Below are 27430 nucleotides of genomic sequence, written 5' to 3'. Positions count from 1 at the left end.
TCCTCAGCACAGAAGGAGATTGATTGCACTGTGTGAGTCATGCTGTGTTGGAGGGCTCGGCGAGATGGCCACCCCCACCTATCACCTGAGGGATTCTTCACAAGCAGGAGGCTTTCTTGTCAGAACGAGCGAGACACACGGGGCTTAGTGATGCTTTTTCATTGAGACAAGGCTGCGGTTGTTGGGTACAGAGAGCGTGTGTGCCCGAGTGATGCGCTGAATGTCTGTGTGTGTGTGTGTGTGTGTGTGTGAATACTGTATCGACCTGTTGTCAGACCTCTCATTAACATAGCTGATTAGCTATCTGGAAGATGGATAGGACCAGAGGGACCACATCTTGCTCTCCATTTTTATTACACACATCGTCTGACAGTTATTAGCCATGGGTGGCTGAGTGGAGGAGGAGGATTCTGTGTGTCTTACAGTGTCTAGTGTCAAATGTGTTTATCTCCCTTCGCAGTGCTCTGCGTTTGATTGAGTGACCCTTCACCCTTGCAGTGTATGTTATTGCATGATGTGACTGCAGCCTCTGCACTCTCATCTCTCTCATCTCTCCAAATGGAACCTCAAAGAAAACGGGGGAAAAAAACACCATACCTTGCACTTACGATAGCAGGCCATCATCCAGTTAAGGGGATTAACTGTGTGCCGGTCCAAATTTTCATGTCTACATAGTTCATAGGATCATCCATCTACAGATTTATATGACAGCATTATTTCATGCTTAAATCACCTTTGGACATTTGCCCTGTTAGATTTATGACCAAAGACCATGAACCCAGTCTCCTTTAACTTTAGAGGAGAACCATTTTACATTAGAAAAAGTTTGGTCAAAATGCATTTTTTTTTATAAAAAAAAATATAATTCAAGCTTTTTTTCACCCTTATAATGTCACACACTATTTTAAAGCAGTGAATGCAAAAATCAATAGTCTATGAAAAATAATTACAATATCCTTGTTTTTCAATGTTTGGTCACATTTTACCACCAATATTGATCGAAAAGGAAAACAACCCCAGCCAACTCAGGCAGCAGTCTGATTGCTGTGGTCTGGTGGTGGGAAGGTGACATTGGATGGGTAACATAAACCCAGTAGCCTGAGTGTAGCCCACTGTATTAAGGTGGTGTGTGACTCTGGGAGCCAATCTGGTAGAGGTATACTGAGATTGAAAAGAGCTGGGTTGGATTTACCTGCTCACTGTTCCATTCCATAGTTTTTGTTTATTAGTGCCCAAAGGAAAGGAATATGATTTCACGCCATCGAGAAACAATTCCTTTAGAGTTCCACAGAACACAGTCAAAAATAAACTGATCCTGACAGCATCGCATGCAAGTGAGAATGATATGCAGTACGTACCTGATGCCTCTCATAGTCACTCACTCAAATATTCAGTCAGTGGTCTGTTGCAGGAACAGCTGTATAACAGCAACAGAGTTCATTAGTAGTAAACAATAAATTATGGTAGAATTCAGCTGAGCAAACTAATCTGATGTCCTATTTTGTGGAGTCACCTGACATGCCAGGGCCCAGTAGTGGGGGTCTATTAGAATGGACTTTTATGGATGGCTGCACAAGAACCCTCCAATCAGTATGCTCCCTCCAGCTGGACCCGGCTTCCCGCTGCTGTGAAATCCCCTCAGCGCTGCCAACCTTAATGTTGCAGAGAATAATAGCATGCAAATCCTGGGAGTGGAGTGATAGGAGAAGCCCCGTGTTTCTTTGTGTGTATGTGTCTGTGTGTGCTTGTGAAAGTATGTAATATGTTTAATGTCCCGACAGAATTTATGCGTGTCAGATTTTGTGGTTTGTGTGTGGACACAGTACCTCCATTAGTTCAGACTGCTTGTGTTTAATGGGCTGTCTGTGAGAACGCATTAGGCAGTGTGCTCACTCAAAAGTCCTTCCTTATATTGATGCTTGCAAACCCGGTTCTGTGTCCCCCAAAAACACCTCATAAAATAAATAAATACATGTATTTATATATATATATATATATATGTATTTTGGGAACCAGACTGCACTCGGAACAATTCAATTCATTTATATTGTTTTTTCAACCTATTAAGAATGCAGAGTTACGGAATAAAACCAAACAAACAAAAAAAACACATTAGGCTAGTTTCAGGGGAAGGGGGGGATTATATTCACATGCCCACAGCTAGGAGTCGCCCTAATATAGCCTAATATAGTGCTACTGAGCAGCTTCAATGGAGTAGATGGGGGCTCAGTTCCCTACTAAAGGGCACCTTGATGTATCTTAGATCAGTATATCAGTTTGCCAATATTGGGCTTTTATTAAATATTGGATATCGGAAAACAATATTGGATATCGACCAGTCATGTGGTCCCACACTGATAAGATGGAGGTTCCTGCCTGACCACAGTGACATGAAAACAGTCTATAAAACCTGCAGTGAAATATTTTCTTTACACATTTTATTTATTCCTTTAAATCTTCAATAATACCTTTTGTAAATTAATTCTTCATTTAAAGGCAGTAATCTATCCCAGAGATTATTTGCCATTGAATAGGGATGGGTCACCCTGCCTTGACAGTTGTTAACCATGAAAGATTTTCATTAGTATGTGTTTCAGTGGGTTCATTATGTGTTTCAGTGGGTTCATTAGTATGGGATTTAGTGTCACAAGATGGCCTTTATGCTGTTCCAGAGTCCTTTCCACCATGACAAGAATACCATTCTCAAGGGAAACACTGTATAGTTGGATTTTTTTGGCATTAAAATTGAAAATTTAAGTATTTAAGTACTGAATATTGGCACCAAATATTGGCTATTGGCAGCTTCAAACATATTGGTATAGGTCTTCAAAAATCCATATCGGTCAAACCTTGACAGTTGTTGAGGGAGGAAAGAGTGTTACTCATGTACTTCCCCAACTCTGATTCCCCAGTCAGTCTGGGGATTCAAACCAGTGACCCTCCTGTCACACACCCACCTTTGTAACCTTCAAGCCCCTAACTGGACTGTCCTGAACTACTTGAGCTTTTGTTCATTTACCAATTGAACATCTACTGTGTTAGTGTGTAATGAAATATAGTATAGTATATATAACTATAGTAGAGTTAATGTTAGCGTAATGTTAGCGGCTTGGCTATGTGGTTAATGAAGACAAAGTTTCAGTGGCTCTTCAGAACTTTCTTTACTCGTTAAAATTCAAAATCTAGGTTTGTTGTAGTAAAATATTACAAACTATAACTATACATTTCAGAGTAAAAATGCAAAGACAGAAGTGGGATGAGAGTGTTTCAGTAGCAGGCATCATACCATAATTACCGACTGGGCCTTTAAAGATTCATGGCGAGTTTGAAGATACAGTAACGTCTGCTACCCTCTAGCAGCCCCCATCGTCCTCGAGTTCAGATGCTGCAGCAACTGTCACAAACACACCCTCTGTGTGTGTGCAGCCGGCAGAGACACGTCTGTCATTTGATATCTGGCTCATGCTAAGCAGAGGAACAGCTGCAGGGCACGAGAAACAGAGAATAGGGAAGACAGTAGCTGCATGAGTTGTTCCTGACAGCTTCCCCTGTTGTGCTAGTATCAGTCCCTTCAGGAGTTTACTTTTTCCCCCTCTTTCCTGCGGCCAAAACTCTTTGGCCACATCAAATGTAAATCAGCTTTGCTGTTGCTGTTCGTTCGCAGGAAAAGTATGAGAACGGATGAACCTTTTTAGAAATTGTTGTTCTTAGTTTGTGTTTTTCCAAGCACGTGACCGGTAGTAGAAATGTGATGCAATGGAAATAGTCACATTGCAAGCCTTAAATTATTTGATGATAATTTGTGAACTGATTTTGCAAAACAAATGATGGTTTTGCAAAATCACATTCCTTGAGAGAATGTAATTATGCCAAAATCTCCAATAACTGACAATTCTCACTTCCAAAAGTCCTTTATCAGCTCTGAGCTGCTGTATTCCCTGCCAGAGGGACAGACGGTTGTCCCGGCAACCTTAGTCCTGCCTCCATGGCAGCTGTAACCGTGGTGAGGAGACACAGAGTGCCAGGGTGGACAGGTGTTGCTGGGGTCTTCGAGAGCACTTTGGGTCTTTGAGCCTTGCCTCCAATGTCATTATACATGTGGAGTTGTGCTAACATGACCCCCCACCAACCCCACCACCCCCTTCCTCCCACACACACACACACACACACACACACACACACACACACACACACATACACAAACACACACTCAATATGTCACTCCTCTATATTGCGAGAGTTATCCTAACAAGACCTGAGACTGCTGAGTTACACTAATATTCTGTGTCATGCTCTTGTAGAGTTAGACAAGCACATGGTTCTCCTGCCAACCCTCAGCAGGAGGTTAGTGCCGCATGGCTCCATGCTCTTTGTCAGATGGACATACTGTAGGTATGAAAAATGACTCATATTCAGCAAAACATGGTAATCTGCTGTACAGTCGAGTGATGGGACACCGGACAAAAAGTCAAACAAGCTCTCGTTACGTTTTACCCAGGCAGAACATACAGGGCACCTTTGAAATTGGTCTTAGAAAATTGTAGGGGGTAATATAATGTGTGGTAGTGGAAAGCGATAGTTGAGAGTGTGTCCATTTACCAGCAAGAGCGTGTGCAGACCATGAAGGAAAGATAGGTCTATTACTGAGTCAGTGTGGCGAGGCGCAAAATGTCTATTTCAGGGCTTGCTTTAAATAGGGTGAGTCACCAAGCTTTTGGAGCACTAGAGGCTACATATGTGTGTGTGTGTTTGTGTGAGTATGCATGTGTTTGTGTGTCTTTGTGTGTGACACCACAGAATTTCACACATATACACACACGCACGCACACACACACACACACACGTGCCTGCCTGGAGGGTGCAGGTCTGTGACGGGTTAGGCATTTTGGGTAAGGGCCATCCTCTCTGTCTTTCTCTCAGCTCCTAGCAGCGAGCTGGCCCGGGGAAGAGGACAGGCAGCGACTTCAATCTGTTTGGTAAATACTGGGAAAAGTAAGGCCCACCCATTGCCATGGCAGAAAATAGCCCAGGCCAGACCTGTGAGGGCAAAGATACCTCCCCTAGTAGTAGTAGTGCTATGTGGAAGGCATGAAGAGGACATACCTTTAGAATAGAATACTAGGGAGAGAAACGAGGTGTTATCAGAAAATAGAGCATGTGAAAGAAGTCAAAGGGATAGGCAGACAATGAGAGAGGGAGAGAGAGAGAGAGAGAGAGAAAGAGAAACCAAATGAGAGATGGAAACAGCCTCCTGCTGCCAGTGAAATGTCAATGGAACCCTGGGGATGCATTGATTAACCTCTCCACTCCTAATCTGCCTCCACCTCCTCCACCTTTCACCAAAGACAGACGGACAGACCGGCAAGACAGATGGATAGACAGGCCAGCTTTACATGCACATGCTAACGCTCTACAGAAAAGGCATAAAGGCAAATGAAGCACTCCCTTTCTCAAAGGAAAATTCATATGCAATGTATAATGATCAAGGTTTTTTGTGTAGTTTGATAGCATGCATGTATGTCTGATGGAAATACCTCCAATTGAAATGTCAGTTGATTATGTTCCACATTTTGAAACATCAGCAATAACGAAAAGCACTTTTCTCTTTTTTTTTCTATCAAAGATAGTTTCAATGCAAAAATGCAAAACAGTGGAGCTTTTGCACACCTCAGTATTCTCTGTGACAGGCGCAAGAGGAAGACACTGAAACAAAACACAAAGAAAACTCCCACTCACTGTCTTGTTCACTTTCGGCTGTGCAGGAGTTCTCCTGAATTATGCCAATGTCTCATGATCCTCAAGCCAGGAAAGTTTAAATCCTAACGTTGTCCATGTCCTTCCTCCCTGTTTTCACTCCTCTCCCTCCTTCCTCCTCCTCTCTATCTCCCCGGCAGTCTGCTCCCAGTTCTCCAAAGGTGTGTACGCCATCATCGGCCTGTATGACAGGAAGACGGTCAACATGCTCATGTCCTTCTGCGGAGCGCTGCATGTCTGCTTCGTCACGCCGTCCTTCCCCATCGAGACAGCCAACCAGTTTGTGATCCAGCTGAGGCCTGAGCTCCAGGACGCTCTGGTGGGAGTGATCGACCACTATGGATGGACCAAGTTTGTCTACATGTACAGCTCCGACTCAGGTAGGCACCTAATAGCACCTCACGTTTCATTTTCATGGACTTGCTTTAATGAACTCTGCGCTTTATCTGTGATTTACCAATCTCCTGTAAGCGTTGCCACATCAGTACTATAAGATGTTGCTGAGAGCTCTATGACATTTACAGTTATACCACGAAGTGTATGAGCTCTCACTTACAAATGTGTGTGACCTCCAAGATGTTTCAAATAGATGATATATCTACTGCTGCAACAGTGTTGATGGATTGAATTGATCATTTATTGTAAACAGATATAGCACTTATCTTCAATGCAATATGATCCTTATGCATCTTTCAATACCAACATTTTCGGTGTTACCATGGGAATTTTCTAATGCGCATGAGGAGAGCAATTCTGCTCCATACACAGTCAGAGGCAGTACCAGTTGTTACACCAACTACCGTTAGTCATCCTCATATTGCCATGGCGACAGCAATGGGGTCAAATGTAGCCATTGTGTAGCAATGAGCAGCCATCAGAGCATTTATTCTAGTCCGCCGTTTTTGTACAGGCAGAGGACACAGAAAGAAATATTGACCTGGCGCTGGCCAGCAGATAAATCACACAATGGGAAAGAAAGATTAAGCCATTCAGTGAGCAGTCCTCGGCAGTCCAAGTAACCGAGGGTTCCTTTGTCAGTGGAACAAAAAAAAGAAAACGTACTTTAGCATACAATTAAAGCATCTTTATAACACTCTGGCAGAAGCAAGCTGAAAGAAAACAACACACCTGTCAGCACCAGGTGTGCTGTACGTCCCCCCCTCTCCCCCTCCTGCTCCCCTCTCCTCCCACTCCTCTCCAGCCAATCAGCTATACCCTTCCCATAATGCCATGCCATCTGTCCCAGGTGTTGTGTGCGTCGGAGCATGACCATGAAGAGTGTGTCTTGTGTGTGTGTGTGTGTGTGTGTGTGCGCATGAATGTACGTATGTCCTGTGTGCTTTGTACACACGCAAACTTGTGTACATACAGTATGTACGCTCACTTGTGTGCCTGTGTTCACAGATGTGCGTGGCTTTCTGCAACTTTATCTGCCTGTGTTTTTACTTGTGCGAGAGAAAGCAGCAAGCTTAAGTCAGCTTTAAAAGACAGACGTCGGCCTCTTTCCCCTGTCACTCTGCAGGAGCACACCATGGAGCTGTGACAGTGGAGATTTCACAGTGGGCTCTCTGGCCTTACTGATGTATGATGGCCGTAGCGCCACACATGTCCCACTGATGTTTTTATCTGCCATGATCCCTTCATCAGCCAGTCAGAAACTGTGGGGTTGTGTGTGTGTGTTGTGTGTGTATGTGTGCAGGGTCATTTACCCTCTTGTGATTGAGTGGTGGGATGGAGCCTGTTGGAATCTATATCAGCAGTCCTCTGTTGCCTGGATACTACTCTGCAGCTACGCTTCCTACTGGGTTATTTTAAGCCTGTAAGAAGAATTATATTTGACATTTTTGACTTCTTTCGATCAATATTTTGAGTGCATTATTTGGACTGAGAAAGGACTTGGATTGGACGTGGATTTGATCATTTTCCTGCTATCTCAGGAACTTTAATAATGAGTTTTTCCCAATTAACATCTGTCTTGCTGTGCCACTGCGCAGGAGCCGTTAACGTAAAGTGCCTCTCATTTTATTTTCAAAAGCTCGAGAAGGGGAAAACAAATTTGATAGCCCATTAAACCTATCATAAACAATATTCAGGAAATGGTTTCTCAAAGTGTTATTTTCTCTACTCTCAATTGCCTGGTGCCCAGCTCTGCATGTATTGCCTCTGGCCGGAGGGGCGCTTATGACAGCCAGATTCCATTATGATATTATTCTCTTCCAGGATGCCTTTGGAGGACCATTTTTACCTTGGCTAGGCCTCTGTGCCGCCCTGTCAGGCTGGCTCTGATTTATAGGGGTGCATCAGTCTGCTGGCTACATTTTAAAAAGCAAGGAAATATTCACTGTGCAGTGTACAATGTTCATTTATTTAACAATAAACAGAAAAGTGAGAAAAAATAGCTACAAAGTGGAGGAATGAGAGAAGCAAGAGAGAAAGGAAGGAAGGAAAATAGGAATATGAGTAACACGTAAACATGCTTCAGCCACACTGAAATTCTCTCATTGATGTAGAGAATCCTTAACATCTAGGACAAGTGTTAATGTGATTCATGCACTAATTTGAACCCATCTTGACCACTGCCCAGCTGTATGATCAAATGCAACAAAAACAAAGATCTGAAAAGACGGAAATTTATACAAAATAGAGCTGCACGTCTGGCCTTAAACGGCAGCAAGCAAGCTAATGAAAGTTGTTTGCATATTAGCCTGTCTTGGCTGATGCTGGAGGATACACTTACTGCCTCTTTCATTACATTCCCGGGAACATCTGTGAGTCACAATTACCAACCATCTGTAGGAGCAACTTATATTCAGCAATAACATTCTTTTTTTAACCTGACATGTGACAAATGGACATTTTTGTAATACCCAGAGCAAAGAGCAGCAACATGAAATGAAGGGTTATGAATAGAGTAGGGCCTAATATGTATATACTGTATATAGTTTATAAAGCCAAACTACAGAAAGGACAAAAACATTATCTGAAATGTGTTTTGTATACGTAATACGACTGCTATTTGCTATTGCTATTGCAATAGCTATTTTTTTTGTTTGACTGTGTTTTGTATTGTTGTTGTTTTTTTTTTTATCTTTGTTTTAATTTTGTATAATCTTGTATGTAGGAATGTATGTACTGTATGTATGTATGTATGTACTGTATGTAATTTTCTGCTATTTCATATGTGATTTGCATGTTTTTTATATGCACCCCTTGAAGGAATGGGGATCCAAATGAACATATAAATAAGCAAATAGGGAAGTGAGGAAGCAAGTAAAGACATTAAGCAAGGAGGAATGAAGGGAAAGCAAGGCGAAGGGGAAATACTTTAACGGCACGGCCTTCCTTTCCAAATTGCTGGGTCAGAATACAGAATATTGCATGGAGCTGTCCGCGGTGCTGAATCCTCCCACTGGCACAAGGACTAGCTGCTCCGCTCTACCCAAAAACAGTTGTCCATTCTCCCCAGGACCCACTGGCCTTACTTATGGCCATGATTGACTGCCCACTCTGTTCCCATGTCTATCATCAATTTCACAGCTCCTATTAAATCTGTCAGCGCCAAGGACTACAATTATTCACTCATGAGCACCACAGAATGGAAAGAGGCACCATAAAAGGTTCTATAAGTTGCCACGTACCTTTCCACTAATGTGTATCAGTATATATTTTACCGCTGAATATTCTCCCCTGTACATCATTTTTGTACAGCAGTCCCATGTTCTGTGGGGCGAAATCTACTTTGGCTATACATAGAGATGAAACGCCATCATCTTTTTATTTCTTTAATGACCTGGTGTCAAAGACAGATAGGCACCTTGAATTGCCTGGAGAACAGCTGACTGTACACTATAATAAGACCAAACAATCATCTGTCAGAGGCTGTGACTGTGTTTCTGACTGCCTTGGCAGTTGTTGTTTCTGTGGGGAAGACACTTTCACATTCTTTAACGATGTGTATTTTTTGACACTTTGTATTTATCAGGTGCCACAAAGCACTCTACAGACATTTCAGAGATCTTTCAGCCAATACATTCATCACCTTTCAGTAGCTGCACATAAAAGATGCCTGAGTGTCTGAACATGTAAATAAGCGCCTTCCAATGTGGAAAACGGGTCATGTCTAGTATGTCCACAGTGGCTTTGCCAGTGTTTGCCAACTAACTGGCACAAAATGAAATACAGCTAGGTCATGTGTTATTTTACATTTCTAATTTGTGTAATTGCAATAATTCAGTTGGGTAATGGCTGCCAATCTGCTGCGGGTAAAAGTTTTTTTTTTTACTCTATGGAACAGTCGTGGCTGCGGACTCAAGTGGAATCTGATTGGTCTACTGCCAGCAGCAAAGCAGTGGAACAGCAAGTCAGATTGTAAATCAGGACCCGAGATCAATGTGTTCTCTAATCGCCTTTTATTTCCTGTCTTAGCGCGAGCCCTCAGCCCATTGGCTGCTCCACCTCCTTCCCCATGATGCTCCAGTGCATTAGCAGCCGATTGGTGACAGTGTAATGGAGTGGGGCTGTCAGTAATTGGTGCTTGGAGGATGTAAAGCCGGTTGTGATCGTGCCGTCTGCTATCGTGCACGGGCTGATTATTTGTTAGTGTGAAAGTGGTGATTATTTAGCCCGGCGCTGTAAGAGCAGGAACAACACACCTGTACGTGTCACTGTGGTTAATGGACTGTCCCACTCGTTACACTGTGTTTATCACTGGAGCTCCAGGGGAGATTCTGATGGATATGCTTATCAAAAGCAGTTTGGGTTTCTGCAAGGCTTTCTGTTTTGGTTGCGAGTTGCATTCATTTATCTTTTAGCACATAATATAACTACACACACTATAAGATTAACTAGCACATAATTTGTTTATGTTGCATGCTGCCTGCTAAAATATACTCATGGATAGCTCTCGGTAGACGAATACCAACTAGTCATTCATAACTTAATTAATCTTCTCCCCAGCTTCTCTTTGGAGCTTCTGCTGTAGATTGTCAGGTCGCGCAGTTTTAGCTCCTAATGTCTAAGACTTTGACCTGACCTCCAGCCACTCTCCCCTCCAGGTCTGTCAGTGCTGCAGAAGGTTCTGGATACAGCAGCAGAGAGGAACTGGCTGGTGACCTCGGTCAATGTGGAGACCATGACGGAGGCCTCCTTCCTGAAGGTGTTCCAGGACTTGGATAAGAGGAAGGAGGGCCAGATTATCATCGACTGCGAGACCGAGAGGCTCACTGGCATCCTCAAAAAGGTAAAAAGCTTTTCTCTGTTTTGTGATGATATGGGATTATGTATTTATGTGGCATTCTATCATACATTTGGTCTAAAAGATTGCAGCCTGAAAAATGTATAAAGCCATGCAGCATGCTATTTATCAGCTCCAAAAGAGGTCAGTGAATTTATCTTTCAGATGCACACATCAATTTTAAGAAATCACTCAAATTGGTGTGTACTTTGACCTTAATGGACTTCTTCCGAGAAATACATTACTCGACCGGACAAACTAAAGGGAAAAAAACCCATTTATTCTCTAGCAAAGGCACGGCACAAAACAAAGCTGTACGGGTTCTTATCAGATGAATAAAGGAGGGAGAAAGAAAGAGGAAAAAGAGAGATATAAATGGAAAGTGGAGGCCAGTCGGTGGTCTGCTGTGGTGTTTAGTCTCCTGGAGCATCAAGGACAGGAGAGATAAATAACACAGCATTGGCATTTGGAGTAGGCAATTCTGCTGTGACAGGATCAGCACTTACTCACCTCTATACTGCTGGAGGAGGAAGGAAGATCTTGGCATCGCAATTAATGATACAGACACACACACACACACACACACACACACACACACACACACACACTAGAACCAGTTTATGCATAGGCAAGTGCATGCACAGAAAAGATCCAGACATCTGCTTTATTTCTTCATTTTGCTTGTAGATGTCACTTGTATGAATTATGTTTATTCAGTGAGTTTTTTTCTGTTTTGGTACATTATTGTTTATAAGAAAAAAAACAAATATGCACATACACATGCCCGCTGTCATGCACACATAAACACACAAACCCAGTAAAATGCACACTCACATGCACGCAAATAACGTACGTACAAATCCACCGCACACGCACCCGCACATACACACACCCACACACACACATATACACACACACACACACACACATACAGTCCCCATCTGTATCTGAAGGCTGTGGCTGCTCGGTGTGAGCGTTATTGATGGCCTGGTGTCCACAGTTAAGGTTATTGCATCAGTTCTCACCAGTTTACAGGAGCTGAGCCTGAGAAGTTCTCCATTCAGACGGCCACCATCAATCACCCACATCTGCTCCCTGCCTCCACAGTTCCCTACCTACACACACATACACGCGCACACACATGCACACACTTGGCGGGCACACACACACAACACCCCCGCCTCTTTTGCCCTCTAAACTTGCTCCTGTGTTCATCTCATTCATCTCATACCACTACACAGATTCTTTTAAGATAATGTCACTGACAGTATCTTAAGGGTATCTTTTTGTATACCCTGAATGCTGATGTAGTCCCTTTAGATGCAGAACATTCACTGTGACAGAATACCTCAGAATGTCTCTGGATTATTTAACAGACTATGTTTTTCTACAGAGAAACAAAAAGTGACCCATTCTCTCAGGGCACAACTCAAATTGACTCTTAAAATCTGCATGTATAATTAAAACGCAACTCAAAACCAAAACGTTTCCATTTGACAATCCGCTGTGACAGTTATGTGTATTTTAGCTGGTGCCGGGTGTATTGATGTCAGTGTTGGTGTGTGTCTCCTCCAGTTTTTCCTTGCCCAAGGCTGGCTGCAGGGCCTGCCTTGTGCTGGGGTCACCATTAATAACAAATGCCACCGTCTGTCATGCCCTACAGCATCATTAGGCGCACACACACACACATACACACACACACACACAAAATGCCCGAACTATCCACGAGGGAAAATGATGTCTGAGGAACGCGCACACAAAGAGGAAGACATGTGAAAAATGTGTGAGGTCATGCACAGTGTGTGAACAGGGACAAAGAAAAGAGCTTCTTATCCACTATGCTTAGGCTATTAATAAGATGGTGCATGGTTTTTAAATTAGTGCTACCCACTCTGCCCTATTTTATGTGATTGCCCAGTATGCTATGATGATCATTTTGCACACATGCATGCACACACGCGTGCACGTACACACGCGTGCACAGACACAGACACACACACACACACACACACACACACAATATACTATGACATCTTGGCAGTTCACTTTGTTCCAGAGATAGAGCAGGCAGTAGTAATTAGCTGTAAATGTTGTTTATGACGATAAGACACGATTACCAGCCCCTGTCACAGTACCACCATTCATCACTCAAGACAGAGAGGAGAGGAGAGGAGAGGAGAGGAGAGGAGAGGAGAGGAGAGGAGAGGAGAGGAGAGGGATTTTAAGAGCACCATTTCAGTCATAGCTTTTTGTAATAGACTCCAGAGTGGTAATTTTCTTCACACTGCTTTTGATTTCATTTATTATATAGAGTAATCTGTTGATGTGATGGCTTTTTATACAGGGAGATTAAAGCTGATCTTTGCTATGTTAGTCACCTTTTTCATGAGGTGGGATCCCAGGGAAGAACATGAAACAAATATTCTATGATTTAGTGTCCCTTTGCTCTGATGTCTTGTTAGCCTACTTACTGTCTGTCCTGCGCAAGGTCAGGTACACTGTACTAGGTACACTGCCGGGAAATGACACTGTCAACACCCTCCCCTCTCGCTTTCTCCCTCATACACACACACACACACACACACCAACCTTCTGCTGTTGTGTCACAGACATTTTATTCTCTATCTGCCCTCTGTCCTTGTTTTCCAGATAGTCGAACAAGGCAAGAACGCAAAGAGTTACCACTACATCCTGGCTAACCTGGTAAGGACTTAGTAACATCAATATCACTGTGTGTATTCATCGATTTCCTTGTCATTGAGACAATTTTCTATATGCCTGTCTGCATACTGTCTAGAATCCGTGGTTGTCTTTACAGTGCTACAAAAAAGAGGCTTTTAGCAGGACTACAGACTCTAAATACTTTATTACTAGTTTAATAGACTTGCATGCGCCTAATAATTTTGCCTCAAACTGTCTTGTTTTATGTCTTTTATATCCTCTCGTACCATTTCCCTCTACAGCTATATCATAATTTGTACTTTTCACTGCCAAACCTGCAGGCAGAACAGAACAGAACAGAACAGAACAGAACAGAACAGAACAGAACAGAACAGAACAAAACAGAATAAAACAGAATAGAACAGAACAGATCAAAATAGAATAGAATAGAGCAGAACAGAGCAGAGCAGAGCACAACAGAACAGAACAGAACAAAATAGAATAGAATAGAACAGATCAGAATAGAATAGAACAGAACAGCACAGAACAGAATATAGCAGAATTGAACAGAACAGAATAGAATAGAACAGAACAGAACAGAACAGAACAGAACAGAACAAAATAGAATAGAATAGAATAGAACAGAACAGAACAGAATATAGCAGAATTGAACAGAACAGAATAGAACAGAACAGAACAAAATAGAATAGAACAGATCAGATCAGATCAGATCAGAATAGAATAGAACAGAACAGAACAGAACAGAATAGAACAAAATAGAATAGAATAGAATAGAACAGAACAGCACAGAACAGAATATAGCAGAATTGAACAGAACAGAATAGAAAAGAACAGAACAGAACAGAATAGAACACCTGTGAAAGTAAAAACCTGTGACAGTCGGAGATTGCATGGCTATAGAAAGCAGTGCAGACCCACTGTGGTGTAGTCAGGAAAAGGTCAGCCAGCCAATGTATGCAGGCTTATATGCATTAGCTCTCTTTGTCTGCTGCCATTTTCCCTGTGCACATGGTGGGTAGACCCCTACAGCACTATTCAGGCCCACTAAATGCACCCAAATGAAGAGAAAATTGATATCAACAGAAGCTGTAGTAATAACAGCATTAATATGCAGCTGCTGGCTCCAACGATTTGTCACTGCTGGGATTTTAGATTGGCTCAATCTCTCTTGTCTGGCCAGTTTGCCAGATTTAATTTTAAATGATAAGGCTTGGACAGCAATAACGGCTGATACGCAAAGCGGCCACAGTAATTTATAATAGACCCATTAAAAGGCTTGAGCAAGAATTACTTTTTCTATGTCCTTCCACCTTTTTGGAATTTACTTAATTTACTTTGTCTACAGCAGTGTGTGGGTGTGGGTGTGTGTGTGTGTGTGTGTGTGTGTGTGTGTGTGTGTGTGTGTGTGTGTGAAAGAGAGACTTTGAGGGAGAAAGAGAGAGAGAGAAAGGAGTGAGAGAGTGTGTAAATACTTAAATGTGGCAAGGAGTGCTGTATGAGATGTTTCCCACCCCTTATGTCCGAGTGTTAGGAAATGCTAGTTTCTATAGTAACCTGTTCAGCTCACTGCACTGCATTAACTGACACATGGAGCGGAAAAAAATACACAACTCTGTCTGTTTGGCTGAGAAATATGGACACTTGGCAACACAGGTACATTAGGGAGATGGAGCTGAGGAGACGGGGGGGGGTGGAGGTGGAGGGAGGTGGAGATGGGAGGCCTGAGCCTCTATCTGTCACCACACTGGCCCATCAGAAAGCCACAAGGACATGAATTGATTTGAACTTCGGGCCAGCCTAGTTTCCTCTTAACAGCCAGTCATCTCCATCTGTCTCCACTTTGTCTTCAAGCTGGGAGCGAGCTGAACAAATCACACATTTACAATTCAAACCTTCATACAGATAGTGGAGCTGCAAACCGTGCAAACATGACACCGGTGTGAGAATCAGAGAGAGCGACACAAGACCGAAAGGCAGCGAGGCAGCGAGATATAAATATGGCACGTGATAGAGATGAAGCTTCAGATGACATGAAATGAATCATTTCAGAGCGGAGAAGAAAGGAGGGAGACAGAAAGGTGTGCGGTTTGTCAGACGGATGCTCGGTGAGCGAGAGAACAATTCAGAAAGGCACCTTTACTTCTAATCAGACAAATCTTAGCTGTTAACTCGTAGACATATCGCAGACAATTCTTCACTCCCCCTCTCTCTCCCAGCCCCCCCCCCCTTCGTCCCCCCACCCCACTTTCTGCCTCTTTTTCTCTCCATGCTGACAGGCACCCTGCTGAGAGACTGAAACTGCCTCTCCTACTCTCTGCCTTTCTCCATCTTTAAAAAAACCAGCCCTTCTCCTCATAATAGTCAGGGGGTGGGGGGTGGGGGTGATACAAGTAGGAGATACCATTACAGTAAATTGCTTCTTTCTCCATTCAACTCTGCCAGTTCCAGAGGCATCCCTGCCATTGTTCACCGTAGCCTATAAGGTTTTGATCCCTCCATTGTTAACAGTAGCCTATGAGGACTAAGTCTATCAGAGATTAGCCTCAGACCTGTCCTGAAATCAGGTTTTCTATTTTCTTTCTCACTACTCTTGTCCCTCAGGAAAGACAGAGATGAAGTCTGCTCCATGGGATAACCTTCCTCCGTGAAAGAAAAGGATTTGTCATTTTCATTATGCAATTAACCCTCGTGCTATTGCTGCCACTGTTAAAACTAGGGACTACAATGTAGTGCACTCTGCAGAGCTGCCCTTTACATTCAACACACTCTCATCCTTTATATGCTGAAATGTCTCTCTCTCTTCTCTCTCTCTCTGTCTCTCTCTCTCTCTCTCTCTCTCTCTCTCTTACCCTTTCATGCACACACACAAACACACACACACACACAACTGTCAATATATGTGATTCTTTACCAACGAAAATTAATGTTAATGTCTTTTATTCCCATCAAAGTTCACAGTAAGGAGTTCCTCTCAAAGCACTGCTTTGCTTGCAGTAATACCACAATTTTACGCACTGCTCACATGAAAAAATCACCGTATTTACAACTATCACATCTCTTTGCCAGACCTTTCTGTCTGTCTGACTGTCTGTGTCCCTGCCTGTCTGTCTGCTTGTCGCAGGGCTTCCTGGACATTGACCTGACGGACCTGAGGAAAGGCGGGGCGAACATCACCGGCTTCCAGCTGGTCAACAACTCGGAGCCCAACGTCAGCCGCGTTGTCCAGCAGTGGATGGAGTTTGACAATAAAGATTCCAAAGTGCCCAAGAGAGGCCTCAAAGTACGACCCTCCTTCCTCTGATGTTTTCTCTTCTTTTCCCCTTCTGTTGTAAAAAGCATTCGTGCAAGGAGTGATAAAGCAGTGCTGCACATAAGGTTTCAAATCTAACCCAACTGATGATGGTTAGCTTTAGGAATTTATACTAGCAGTTGTTAAATCGAGTGTCATAGTAAATTGAATGGTTGCAAAATAGTGGCATTACAGCTGAAATCCACGAGAGTTGTTGGAGAATTCAGACTTTGACAACAGATTTTCTGTGTCAGGGCAGCATTCATTACCTCCGCCAAGGAGGTTATGTTTTCTCCCCTGTTAGTTTGTTTGTCTGTCAGTCTGTCAGCAGGATATCTCAAAGGCTTATGAACAGATTTCCATAAAACTTGGTTGACAGATAGGCCTTGGGCCAAGGAACAATTGATTCGATTTGGGTGATATGGGTCTGGGATTTCCACCATTAGACCATTATCTTTTTTTTTCTTGTATGCTGATGAAGCCCACAGGCTGAAACAGTTGTACCTATTATTCTCTGCTCCTCATTAAATTATATGAATGCATATTGCATCTACAGTTGTTTTTTGAGTGTGAACCCCTAAAAGTAATTTTCCAGATTATCATTTTTAGCCATAATTATTAAGCTAACAAAGATGGAGACTTGGTTGTAAATCCTGACGGGGCTTTCACACCTGAAGCGGCAATGCGTATATTTTGGGCGAGGTAGAGCGCAAGCTGGAATCTCGGTAGGCTACAGAAACATATTTTTACCTTTACAGATACACTAGCGGGGTCATCAGCAGTTTATTAAACAATTCAGCCTATGGGTTCGTTTTCTGTAAATAGTCCATTTTAAATGGTGTAGATAGATTTACTAATGACATGAATAATGTATTATGTTAATGCTTTAGGTCTTAACATCATTCAAAGCAGCTGAAATAATTCAACAATGACGCTGTCTAGGCTTCTTCTGAATATGTAAATAACGCAATATCATTTTTCTAACCTGGTACCTCCATCCTTTCGGATATTATCTGCCATGCCTGTGACTTTTTGGCCAGGTTCCGAAATGTTTTTAATGTGGTGTTATAACTCCTTGGTGCTCCGGCGCCTACAAAACTTCCACCTCCTGTAAATGTCGGAATGCCATTTGACGCATCTCGTAGAGGTCAGCGTATTTGGGGGTAAAGTTCAATATAATTGAACGTTTGTTGTGAAAGCCCGGTAAGGGTATGTTTGCATTGACAAGAAATAAATTGGACTTAAAATTTTAATGATAGGAATTATGTGTTTGGGTGTATCAGCAAATTGTAGAATTGTTCAGCATTGGCGGAGGTTTGCGCTTTCTGAGTGCCTTCTAATTCCAACTGTGATCCTGGCTCAATACAGAGGCCTGCAAAATGTGAACATGTGGAATTCATAGAAATCCTGTCAACATAGCAACTAGTGACAGCGCCTTCTTCCATTGTTGCCTTGCCTCTGCGCTATCTTGTATATCAGCCAAGACCTTTATCAGGTTTTATTACCTTGCTTGTGTCTGTCTGAATCGGCTGTTCTCTCTCTGCAGTACACAGGCGCTCTGACATACGACGGGGTGAAAGTCATGTCTACAGCCTTCCAGAATTTAAGGAGACAGAGGATAGACATCTCTCGCAGGGGGAACGCTGGGGAGTGCCTTGCCAACCCGCCAGCTCCCTGGGGACAGGGCATCGACATCCAGAGAGCCTTGCAGCAGGTCCGCACTCACAGATACACACACACACACATACATAGATCGGTGCACACACTTACACAAATGCTTGAGTGGCACATTGGCTAACAGCTCCTGAGTTGGGGCTGGCTGAACAAATTAGGTCTCATTCTGTCGTGTAAAGTTCACATTAAGTCGCAGGAGAGCTCCCCAGTATCAAATGTGACATCACGGCTAGTAAACAAAACCTGCAGGCAATAAGGCTCAGCCATGATCATCATGGAATATGACATCAACAATTGAGTTTAGAAATGCAATGTTTGGAAATGGAAATGGAACGCTGGACGGGCTAGACCTTTTGATCTCAGACAAAGGCGGTCTCGTAGGCATACAAATCCATACGGAAACACATGCACACATGCACACACACACACACAGACACTTGTGCGCACACACACACACAAACAACTGCTTATTATTTAAACATGGAATGTAAAACCCTAGTGTGCCAAGGGAGAAGTTCAAGTATTTTATCCAGGTTTTTAAATATTGATATTGTTAATTCATCTTTTTAAAGGGCTTGCTAGACAAATGCAGTTGTTAATTAAAAGACAGATGGGTTCATAGGTTATCTACTTACTTTCTGTGTTTGCCTGAAATACCGTAGTCATAGGGTATGGCTGTGTGTGTGTGTGTGGCTGTGTGTGTGTGTCTGTGTGTCTGTGCATGTGTGTAGCCTGAGGCTCAGTCTGCAGAATGGCTGTGCAGAGGCCTGGTCAGAGTCAATCTAGCCATCTGCCTGGGGATAGGCTGGAGATTGAAGCTGCGTTCGCTCAATTAACTCCATCACACAGCCAAGACAAATACGCCGCACTGTACACATACACGCACACCGTCTGTCATTCAGTTCCATAGGCACACAAATGAATACTATGCAAACACATATGAGCTATGGTTAACATGCAATATATGTAAATATTTGACATGCAAATGCTTGCTGCCAGTGTACACACGGAATGGCCTGTGCGAATATCATGATAGATGGCAGGCATTATTCACCCTTCTGCTTGGCAAGTCAGTCCTAAAGGGCCTGCAAATTACTGATTCAGTGTCTATGACTCCTTTACAGGTCCGAATAGATGGGTTGACCGGTCACATCCAGTTCAATGAGAAAGGCCGCAGGACCAACTACACAGTCAGTGTCATGGAACTGGCCCCTTCTGGACCGAAGAAGGTGAGCGTACAGCCCGGGACATAAATTTAAGGACCCTGTCTAAAGCACATACAGACTTATCTTATGGGACCCGCCTAGAAATAAGCCTGTCGCTCATTGGCTGTCCTGACTCTTAATTTTAAGCATCATCGAGCTAAATGATCCAACAGAACTATTATCTACTAACTGTCTATCTCTTGTCATGAAACCGTTTGCTGATAGATAATGTGCAGTCACACTGCTGTGCTGTTCCACTTGAGTGACATGTCCTCCTTATTTTAGGTGGGCTACTGGAATGAGGATGAGAAGTACGTGAGCACAGCAGCCAATGCACGAGGCAGCAACGACACCTACGGCCTGCAGAACAGAACTTACATAGTCACCACCATCCTGGTGAGTCTGTGTGTTTCAAAGGAAAAAATAGAGCGAGTGAGGAATGGAGAGGAGGGGGGAGTGGGGAGAGAGGGGAGAGACAGAGACAGAGTGAGGTAGGGTAACATTTTTCATTTTCTTTTATGATAGAGTTCCTAAAAGTTCAGGCCCGAGAAAGAATTCAGCAGACATCTGTGATTGTATCACCCTCCTTCCCTCCCTCCCCAACTCCATTCTGCTTGCTTCTCTGCCTGTCTGGTGCCTGCTCAGAATCAGAATCACTTTATTCGGCAAGTACAATAAAAGTGCAGGAATTTGTCTTGGTGACATTGGCTTAGAGACATACTGACAACTTACAGAGTTTCACAGTACTTACTATATGGTGGAAGGACAACTAAAGGACAGCACAGCCTCACGTATCATGCCAAGGGAGAGTGAAGGGCCTGGCCTATAGAGCAGAGAGGGGGCAGCTGGGGGCGGTGTGGAAGGGTGGGATGGAGGACAGGCCAGAAAAGACCCAGGCTGACCATCGCCTAGTGGGAGAGCCTCAAGGAAGTTTGGTCATGATAAAGTTCTGCTGAAGAGCAGGAACATAGCTGGCACTATCAGGTTGATGTACAATAGGGAATAATAAATATGTTAGTAGATCTTTACACGTACAGGATGCTCTCAATGTCTGTGTCAGAATTTATAGTGGAGAATATGCCATGTTTTATTAATAAACCTGAGGTCCAGCGCTGGTTCTCTTTGTTCTTTGGGCATATTTTTCAAGGCAGAACATCTTTTATCTCTGGGCATCACAGCCGCAGTGTAATTTTGTTAGAGTCAGATCAGAAACTCAGTAGCTGGTTTCAGACATATACTGTGGCAGTCTACAGGTCTGGCACGGCAGTGTGTGCAGCAGATCTCCACTGTGAGGGTTAATGGGGTAAGGGATTTCAACTATGTGCTTCCCTGCAATCCCTGCTGCCCTAGCCTGTGGACACAGACAAGCTTGGGTTAGGAGGAGATCTGGAGGAGCGAGGCAGACCGTGTTTAATCTAGCACCCAGGCTTGGTGCCTTCACCACCACGGCTTTACACTAAAACCAGGCCATGGACTGGAATTTTAAGGTCTGGTTTCTGGGTGCTAGGAATCAGTTATCAATAGGACATGGTGTGCTCACCCACTATGTGTGCAACTGTCTAGTATTATTTTTAATAGGCTTTCAGCAAGAAATGGGAGCACACCAGAGTGAATCATGTAATTTTCAAAATTCCCCCCTAGGGCTGTATAAATTGGTCTCAGAGGAATACGATAGATTGACTTTACCAATTTTACCAGTTGTACAACTAATCAAATACACCAATTTCCACTCTTGTGCATTTATCTTTGTGTGTCTTTGTGTAGCTGTGTTTGATTGTATATACAGCCATGTGTGTGTGCATAATGCGTGTATGAGATGTGTGCACCTTTGCGTACATCCGTGTGTGTGTGTGTGTGTGTGTGTGTGTTTGTGTCTGCGTATTACATTTAACACACGTTTGAGTGACAGCTGGTCTCAGTGGAACTGTTAGAGGTCAGTGAGAGTGAGTCCTGGAGGACCTTCTGTATGCCAGGCCATGCCATCGCATGTGTGTGTGTGTGTGTCTGTCAGTCTTTGTCTGTTTGTCTACGACTGTGACTGCATACCCTGTCGAAGCACTTTATGCTTGACTTTTCTCTCCGGCCTCTCCCTGGGGACCCATTTCTCTGTCAGAGGACCCCGGGGTGCTGTGTGTAACAATGATTACCTTCACCTCAACCGTAACCGGCAGCAAAAGCCAGATCACTGTAACACATAGAGGAAAACCCCCATCTCTACACCCTCATGAAATATGGGGGCAGGATTCGCTCAGCTCAGCATAGCCTTAGCTTAAAGCAGGCACATGTAACGACTTGAGGGAACTGAGGGCCCCTTAACACTAGTGGACAATTCTGACTGAGTTGACTTGAATTCTATAAAAAATATATTTTCTTTGCAGCAGTGTTTAGACTGGTATAGAAAGAGAGAGGGAGGCCCCAGGTGTCATGTCAGCTGTAAGTGATGCCCAATCAGTGTGAGAGAGAGAGAGCGCATGTACAAAATGTTGGTGTGTTATAACAAGGAGCGTGGGCTGGCCCTGGAGCAGAGGTCATCTGGCATGCACTGCCTGCTCTGCTGTCTGCACGGCTCACCAGTGCTTAACCTCGCGGTTTTGGACTACCTGCATTCTGGTACTTATTTGTGTGGACCCAGCACCTCTTCATTTCCATATGAAGACAGGTGATTACCCTATTAGAAAGTAGCAACAAGCGCATAGTAATCACATCACATGAGTAAGCTGCTCTGCAGAGTGTGTTATGGTAAACTTCAGACATCGTCATGGCTAAAAGACAGTTGAATTTGCTGTCCATATGTCCGCTGTGTGGACTATTTTTGGATAATTAGACAAGGTAAGCATGTTTTTTTTGTTTGTAAACGTGTTACAGTTCTCTGCTGGGACAATAACATCTAAATTCATAGATTGCATAGATGAAAACAGAAATTATTTGGAGTGCAGACCTGTAAGTTCCGCAGTTAAATATGTGGGCAATTGTGCATGTTATGTTGAGTGTCCAGAAATAATTGGTAATATAATTGGTTGATATTAAGGACTGTAAGCCCCACATCAATGTGGGCATTTCAAAACCAGCGCTGTCCAGCTGAGTGTCGCATTTAGGCCGACTTCTAGCTGCATGGCATGACCATGACACGTTTTATTTCTGTCATTTCATTATTCGCTGACATTGTTTCCTACATTCAAAAAAGATATCCTATGAAAGTATTTGTGATGAATATTAATGCGTAACTACTCAAGCCAGAATTTGTCTGGTAAATGGTTGAAGCCATTGCAGTTTCCTTGATGTGTTTATGTATGATTAAGATATCTCACAGCCAAGTATGTGGGCATTTTTATGTTGTGCACAGAGCAGTTATATCTTTAGTCCACTTCTTGAAGGGCAGGTTTGTAAAAACCCATCGTTTTGGACAAAATGAGCATTATGTAGCCTATGCAGTAATCAAATATTGTTATAGGTCCCCAGTAGTCGGAGCTCTAAGGTCATATAGTCGGTCATTTAGTAATGTTTAGGCTGTTAGGTCTACAGTAAGCTATATGGCTGCACTGAGCACCACCGTGCCTCCAATGCGCTTGTTGTCTTGATATGTTCCAGAACCTTTTCCCTCCAGACCGACTCGCGGGAACACCGACCCCTTGGTGTTCCGGGACCTCATCATTTACAAATTAAGCACTGCGGCTCACACATAAACACACACACACACACATGCGCAGACACATGCACGCTTACTTACCCCTGGACTTGATGTCTTATCAGCTTCAGTGACCCTGTCCAATTCCTCCGCTTCTTCACTGTCTGCTCCATGTAATCAACACACATTTCAAGGTAGCAATGCTCCCATAATGATCATACTTAGTTACCTTTTGTGATAGAATTATACACCATACCTTCCAGGAACAAAGCCAAAATAATACCTTGTAATTTCATATAATTATCTTTTCTGCTGAACCTTCCACATCAACAATTATATCTGCAGCTCACTAAGAATCTTTTTTTCTCAGCTATGAAGGTGGGGGGGGGGGTGTTTCTGATGAATTGCAATGCTTTGATAGAAGCATAAAACGCATCCATATTATCTATTCCCCCATTTTAAAGTAGTGGTATTAAACTTAACTACGTGCTAAAGCTTTATTATCAGCTATAATGCTGTCTCTGACTTAATTAGCTTAACAAACTGTCCTGCTGTTAAAGTTATGCTGGGTACTTATAGTATGTCACGACAGCACGTGTCAAGGAATATTGCATAGTAATATGCCAGTGTTGCATTGTATTAGTTTCATGAAATTCTGCTTTATTTCAGAAATAATCCAATAATTGTATGTGAAAGCATTTTGAAGCCTAACATAATTGAAGTAAAATTAATGAATGGAGAAAAATATATATTTTTTTTACATATGGAAAACCTGCGTCCCACAGGAATCTCCATATGTGATGTTGAAGAAGAACCACGAGCAACTTGCGGGGAATGATAAGTATGAGGGCTACATTGTAGAGTTGGCTGCAGAGATAGCCAAACATGTGGGCTACCACTACAAGCTGAAGATTGTCTCCGATGGCAAGTATGGAGCCAGAGATCCTGATACCAAGATGTGGAACGGCATGGTGGGAGAACTGGTGTATGGGGTGAGTGGACAGAGTTTTATCAAGGATTATTGCTCACTTGAAGCTGGAATACGGACATAAACTACTGAGAGGCCGTTGAGAACATGTGTTATTCAGTGGAAGCCTGATATGCCTATATCCACATATATCAAAGCTAATCAAATGATCACTCTTAAGATATATTTTAGACAAGCATTCTAGCTTGTCCTTTTTGCAGTATTTAAGTATAAAATCCTCACCTTGTTGAAGGTGCTTTGATAAAGAATAACCTTGGCTTGCACAATCCTGCACTTTTCCCATTGAGGCACACATCTGTAGACCTTGATAGAAAACACTCTAACAGATGGATTTCTAACTTACAAAAACACTGGGTTCTAAAATATGTGCTATATTACAGTAACAATGTTGTGTAACCCTGTGTGCATGTCTGTCTGCCTTTGTGTGTGTTCCTCCCTCAGAAAGCGGATGTGGCCGTGGCTCCTCTGACCATCACCCTGGTCCGTGAAGAGGTGATTGACTTCTCCAAGCCCTTCATGTCCCTGGGCATCTCCATCATGATCAAGAAACCAACCAAATCCAAACCCGGCGTGTTTTCCTTCCTGGACCCACTGGCTTACGAGATCTGGATGTGCATAGTGTTTGCCTACATTGGCGTCAGCGTTGTTCTGTTCCTTGTCAGTCGCTTCAGCCCATATGAGTGGCACGCCGAGGACTACGAGGATGGCGGTGACCCGCAGTCCCCCACCCAGGCTTCAGCCTCCAATGGGGTCCAGCAGAGCCAGACGGCGGCCCAGCAGAACACCAACCAGCAGAGCCAAGAGCAGACCAATGAGTTTGGCATCTTCAACTCCCTTTGGTTCTCACTGGGGGCCTTCATGCAGCAGGGCTGCGATATCTCACCACGGTAAGGAACTGAGAGCATCCAGAGTCCTTTGAGGCTCTGCTTTTGTTTGTCGTTACATAGAGAAGCGCTGAACACCACCTACATCTCCTGCTGTCTGCCTCGCCAACCACTCAACATGCTGTGTTGTCTTCTTGTTCAAGTCAGTTGGACTTTGTTTATTGAGATTTTGTTTTTTACCAGTCAGTTGTCATACAGAGCTAAGATAAAAGTTTGATGAAGAGCAGCGGAGGGAGTTTATGATGTGGTCATGTTACAGAATGTACCGTTTTCATTCTCCTGCCTCCTTATACTCCCAGTGGTGGTTTAAACATGCCATGAACTTCGAGGACAGTAAAAACTTTTGTAATGCAGTTCAAAAGCTGTTGTTAGCTCCTTAGTGAAACTTTATTCCAAATCCTTCCTTCCACACACCCATATAAATACAGTATATATATGTATATGTAGATATATATTATTATTTAATTTTTTTGAGACTAAAAGTCAGATACTTGAAGGACTCCTTTGTGGGTATCGAGTGGTATGTGTTGTCCCCCCTTGAGTACTCTCATGAGCTGTGGTACGGAACCACTCTCAAAAGGTCACCAATTAAAAATCTCATTAAAGTGTCTGAAATTAGAGACACTGAGGTTGACTTTCTGAGCTTTCCAGAGGGACTAGAGGGTAGAGAGGAGAAGAGAATGTCAGTGTTATCACTGTTAGCTCTGAACCAATAGAGACAGACTAGGTCATGGGTAGACACAGAACTTTTTGGCTCTTTAAACATTTGTCTACATGCATTATGCATATCTAACTACATGTGGTGTGGCACACATTGTGTCTACAATTGACATTATAATGTGGGCTAGTGCTATGTCTAACCTTGAGGTTAGAGAACCAAGCTTGTGATCGCTTCAGACCATATAAACCATGGGGAACATGGGATAGTGGCACTCCAAAAATCCAGAAAAGACAAGACAGCAAGACTCAGTTTACCTTTTTTTTTTTTACTTTGGCTTCATTAGGTTAACGCTTTCAGAGTAATGCCTTCGTCAGAGCACCATTACAATAATGGTACCAGCCTCTCTTTTTATACTGCAATGTGATTGCCATATGTATACATACACATACATATGACAAGTTACAAACTTACAATTCATAATATCTGATCCTGTCAGATAGGATCAGATATTATGATTAATGTAATGGCTAATGTGACCATCACCTCTTAAATACTGCTGAGTTGCTCTCGACCGTAGCACTTAAACCCCAAACTGCATCAGCTGAGCTCATCAGTGGCCATCAGCAAAAGACAAAGGTTGTGTTGGGAAGCTCCCAGGTATGAATGTAATTATTTGAACATTTAGCACGGTGTTGCTGAAAAATAGCAAGGTCGCTCTGTCAAGCTACCCTGGGTGAGTGGCTGAAGGTTAAAGAAATTATAGCAATCCATAACACTCCATTTTATCTTTGTATGGCTTTTACTTTGTGACATTTACAAAATGTATTTTCACTTTGCTCTTACACAAGCGTCAGGAGGGAGAAAATCTCTGCCACTAAAGATGCATGTAGGTGCTCAGCAGTACATGATGTAAGGACTGTATCCCTGCTCCCACTGGCCTTCACCTGACATTTACCGTTTTCTGCCTGGAGACTGTACTTTGTGCCTTTATGGGATACGATACAATACGATACAAAATACTTTATTAATCCCCCAGGGGGGAAACAGAGTGGCACCATACATATAGGACAGACAACAGGTAGGACAGTAGGAAAAGGCATGTATCTCAAGTACATGCAGTACAAAATAAGGGGAGAGCACAACACCATAATACCATAATAATATGACTGTACTAGTATATGTTAGTGGTTATATAAGACATCAACATACACCAATATTGTCACACTCCTCAGTACAACCACCATCCTAGTCATCAACAACAAAAGATGAAGCCTATTGTACAAGAGCTGTTCTCTTACAGCCTGAACATGCATCTGCAATAACTATTGATTACCTTGTATGCCTTACAGAAAGAGAATCTCACCATGCGTCCACAAATTGTCCCTTCCCTGTGGTTTCTCTTTGTCTGCTTTTGTGTATATGTGTGTGTGTGTGT

General features: G+C 43.1%; 1 protein-coding gene across 8 annotated transcripts in view; it reads left to right on the top strand.

Moving 5' to 3' along the window:
• Positions 1 to 27430, top strand: part of gria1a (glutamate receptor, ionotropic, AMPA 1a) — a 58596-nt gene that overhangs the window by 8795 nt on the left and 22371 nt on the right. For 2 of the 8 annotated variants that reach the window (XM_071517701.1, XM_071517700.1), the window contains exons 3-12: positions 5895 to 6134; positions 10809 to 10993; positions 13637 to 13690; positions 16791 to 16949; positions 18505 to 18672; positions 19757 to 19861; positions 20123 to 20233; positions 24248 to 24454; positions 24892 to 25182; positions 25258 to 25337. In XM_071517701.1, coding sequence (XP_071373802.1) covers positions 5895 to 6134; positions 10809 to 10993; positions 13637 to 13690; positions 16791 to 16949; positions 18505 to 18672; positions 19757 to 19861; positions 20123 to 20233; positions 24248 to 24454; positions 24892 to 25182; positions 25258 to 25337 — 1600 coding nt within the window. Of the gene's footprint in view, positions 1 to 5894; positions 6135 to 10808; positions 10994 to 13636; positions 13691 to 16790; positions 16950 to 18504; positions 18673 to 19756; positions 19862 to 20122; positions 20234 to 24247; positions 24455 to 24891; positions 25338 to 27430 lie in introns of those variants that run through there. The other 6 variants (XM_071517706.1, XM_071517705.1, XM_071517704.1 and 3 more) reach the window with 5 other exon arrangements.

Source organism: Centroberyx affinis, unplaced genomic scaffold (assembly GCF_046629955.1).
Source record: "Centroberyx affinis isolate AG114_WGS23_722 - 3 ecotype Tasmania unplaced genomic scaffold, CSIRO-AGI_Caff_v1 ptg000514l_1, whole genome shotgun sequence".
Classification (NCBI taxonomy): Eukaryota; Metazoa; Chordata; class Actinopteri; order Beryciformes; family Berycidae; genus Centroberyx; species Centroberyx affinis.
The sequence above is the reverse complement of the archived record's forward strand: the minus strand, read 5'-3'. Positions and strand labels throughout refer to the sequence as shown.